Source organism: Neophocaena asiaeorientalis, unplaced genomic scaffold, assembly GCF_003031525.2.
Source record: "Neophocaena asiaeorientalis asiaeorientalis breed wild unplaced genomic scaffold, Neophocaena_asiaeorientalis_V1.1 scaffold77, whole genome shotgun sequence".
Taxonomy (NCBI): Eukaryota; Metazoa; Chordata; class Mammalia; order Artiodactyla; family Phocoenidae; genus Neophocaena; species Neophocaena asiaeorientalis.
In genome coordinates, this window is record NW_020174645.1 from 8,838,485 (window position 1) to 8,841,925 (window position 3,441).

The 3,441-nt window shown below is 56.6% G+C and overlaps 1 protein-coding gene across 1 annotated transcript in view; it reads right to left on the minus strand.

Moving 5' to 3' along the window:
• Positions 1–649: 649 nt before the first annotated feature.
• The window catches only part of SRRM4 (serine/arginine repetitive matrix 4), a 156,400-nt gene continuing 153,608 nt past the window's right edge, over positions 650–3,441 (minus strand). Inside the window, exons 12-13 of the mRNA XM_024758711.1 lie at positions 2,707–2,902; positions 650–959 (exon numbers count right to left, since the gene is read on the minus strand). Of these exons, the coding sequence (XP_024614479.1) occupies positions 650–959; positions 2,707–2,902 (506 nt within the window). The remainder of the gene's footprint in view (positions 960–2,706; positions 2,903–3,441) is intronic.

The following is a 3,441-nucleotide window of genomic DNA, read 5'->3' on the forward strand; positions in this document are numbered from 1 at the left end:
AGCCCGAGAGTCCATCTCCTATCTCCCGACACCTACCCCCAGCTGAAATGTCCATGACCCCTACCCACGTGTCTCCCTTTCTAGGACCCAACAGCCTTCTAGCTTTTGCTCTGGCCTATGTAGGGAGCTGAAAGGACTGGCCCCTCTCCTGGGCCCGAACTGCCCTTGGTCTCTTCTAACATCCACCCCTCACTCCCATCAGGGTCCACACACATGCAGCCATGAGACTGAATGAGAGGAGAATGAGGGCGGGTGTGAGGAAGCACACTGGCCTTCGTGTGCCACCTGCCAGCAGCGGGTGAGCAGAGCTCTCTCTACATTTTCCTGGCCTGACCCAAACTTTTGAGTCACGGACCCATCGCTTCTTACAAACCTTTGAGATTTCTCTGTGCCAACAGAAGGTGGTTCACTCCATATGCTCAGGCCTGAGTTGAGCCCCAGGGTGGTGTGGTGGAGGCTCCTAGGAGCTCGACATAGAGGCTGAAGCCCCCATACCCTCTTTTCCTCCCGCCCCCAGGGGAGCAGGAAGGACAGGGCCCAGGAGCCCTCAATGTCTATACCAAGGAGAAGGCAGAGTGGGCAGGGAGTGGGGGAGGCTGGCAGAGTGAAAGGGGCACCACAGGCAGCTGGCTCAAGGGAGGGCCTTTGCTTAGCGCCTTGTGCTGGAGTAGCTGTCTGCTGAGCTGTAGCTCCGGCTCCGGCTCCGGCTCCGGCTCCGAGAGCATAGGCTGGGGCTGCGGGAGCTGCAGCTGCTGCTAGTGCGGGTCCGGCTGCGGCTGCGGCTGCGGCTGCGGCTGCGGCTGCGGCTGCGGCTGTGGCTGCGGCTGTGGCTGCGGCCGTGGCTCGGGCTCCGGGAAGAGCTTCGGCTGGCTGAGCGGCTGTACCAGGAGGAGGCGCTGCTGAGGCCACTGGATGAAGAGGGGCTGGGCCGGTAGTAGGGGATGGGGCGTTTCCGGGCACTGCAGGGACCAGAGGGAGACGGCATGAGGGCAAGACTCCTCCCAGCCTCAATCCAGGGAGCACAGGCACTGTCCCAAGAGACATTTCCCAGCTCCTCAGGAAAAAAAAATGCAGTCCTGAGAACATCAAGGAGATGCTTTCAGTCTACTGCTGATATGTTTTGAAAAGTCATAATCTCACTTTTTTTTTTTTTAAACACAGCAAGTCTGGGCTCAGGGAGAACCTCCAGCTGGCAACAGTTTTGTTTTGCTATTTTTATTTTTACTAGAACCTTCTATTTATGGCAAAAAGAAGAGGCTGATTTTCCACTCACTGTAGTGCATCAAGTTTCCTCTTGAAATAAATGGACCTCTTAAAAAAAAAAGCACATCTATTTACAGAAAATTAAGTAAATGGTACACTTAATAATCAGACAAGGCAAAAGTGGGGGATGGAAGTTTGGGAAACACTGAATGGGTTCATCACGATGGACTATTTGGGGTTGAGTATGGAAACCAGAGCGTCTTTTGGAAATGCAACTCTCTTCCTCTCAGCCTTCCTCCAAGTCCATTCCAAGGATACCTTCGAAAGTCAAGGCAGTGGGTGTACGACTCCCTTCCTGCGTGCCAGACCAAGGCAGGGTGTTCTGTGAGACACTTGAGAAGGCAATGCCATTACTCTGCCTTACTATCTGGGGCACAAGTTCTTCCTCCCCCTTCACGTCACCTCCAGGGAGGAGGCGTGGGAGGCCAGGATCCTTGTGGGTCTCTGGACTGAGCAGCTGACCCTTGGATGACCAGGAGGTAGGCCAACCGATTGTCAAGAGCCATTTTTAGGGCAACATTCAGCCATTCTCTCCATTTCAAGGTCTGAGAAATTTGTGTCCATTTAGACCTCAGGCTTCTCTTCTAGGGCCTTTCTCGTCCAAGACTTTATCTGTTACAGGAATCTTTAACCATCTAGTCTGACCATTCAGTCCATCACAGTGGAACACAGTGGGTTCTAGTGTTCTGCATGTAAGTTTATAAACTGCATTCACATCTCTTTGCCCCTTTTCATTTCATCCTTATGATACTTCTGGGAGTTATTTCCTCCAATAGTTCATGGGTCAGAAAACTTAGATTCTAGGAGATGAAGAGACTTTCCCAGCTCACCTGGAAAGTGGCAGAGCCAACATTCCTCTCCAAAACAGTGCTCCTCCCCTTACCCACTAGGGCTCCCTCCCAGTCCTTTTGGCACCTAAACAATCCTGTTTGCCCTCCCTACACTTGGTTCAGGGTATAATTACCTATGGGTCTCTTCAAGCCTTGCATTCGGGCTGTGGGTCTAAGGGCGGAGGTCTGTTGCCACCGCCTGGCTCCGCCCCCACGCAAAGTCCCGGTTCTGTTCCTTTCTTGGGTCCCCATTCCAAGGCCCGACCTCTTTCTACGGCCCAGCCCCGCCTCCCTCGCCCCCGCTGCATGCGCATATTCCGGCCACACCCGATTCCTCCGGCTGGGCTCACCCCTTTGCCGGCCACTGCATTCTACCCAGCCTCGCCGGCCTAGGCCCCACCCCCTTCTTGCAAGCCCGCACGGTGGCTGAGGGTGCTGACTCGCCCGAGGCTTTGAACAGAAACTTCATTTCGGTGGCTGATGGCGGGCAGGGTGTCCCTGAGCTCCCACAACCCTGCAATCCAGCCCCAAGGAGGCCTGGGGAGAGTCTGAGACCCCAGCGGGTGGGAAGGAAGTGGAAGTGAGGGAGGAGGTGGGTGCCTCCTGGCTTCACCTCGTTATTCTCCGCGCCTCCAGGTGGCTCGGGGAGTCTCTCCGGCGCTTCCGCATGGGCGAGTAGGACCGACGTCTCCGCCGCGCTCGCTCGCGCTCCCGCTGCTGCGAATCCTTCTCGCTGTACTTGGGGTCCCGCTCCCTGAAGGGGTGCGGTGGGGATGTTACTGGGGAGCTGGGGCTGGCCTGGCTTTTCGGTGGGAGGGGGGCACTCACTTCCTCCTTACCTTTGCCCTCCCCCTCGCTGGGGCAGGGATGGGGTCTGCACGGGGCCCCTAGGGAGGTGGGAGGGAAAATGACACGGCTGTGGGGAGAGTCTGCATGGATGGGTGGGTACCCGGGGGCGGAGGAGGGCCTTGCAGCTGGACGTGTGTAGGGGTGTCAGCCTTTGAAGGTGGGCATTGCAGGGTGAGGATATGACTGTTAGGTGGGCCCAGGTGCCGAGTAAGAATCAGAACTGGGGGGTATGGACATAGGGATGAGGAGTAGTATTAGGTGTGCGAAGAGTCTGAGGGCTGGGGTGTGGCCGTTGGAGTGTTTGCGGTGAGTACATGAGAACGCTGGGATGTACTGGGGGCCTGACTGCCACTCCAGACACGGCAAAGGGAACCACTATGATGCTGTGTCATCTCCCATCCGTAACCCGGCTGGGCTTGACCAGAGAGGAACTCGCGGGGCTTGGGAGACGCCCCAGAGAAGCAAGTCGAGGAGGCGATGCCAGACAGGCGGATCTGAG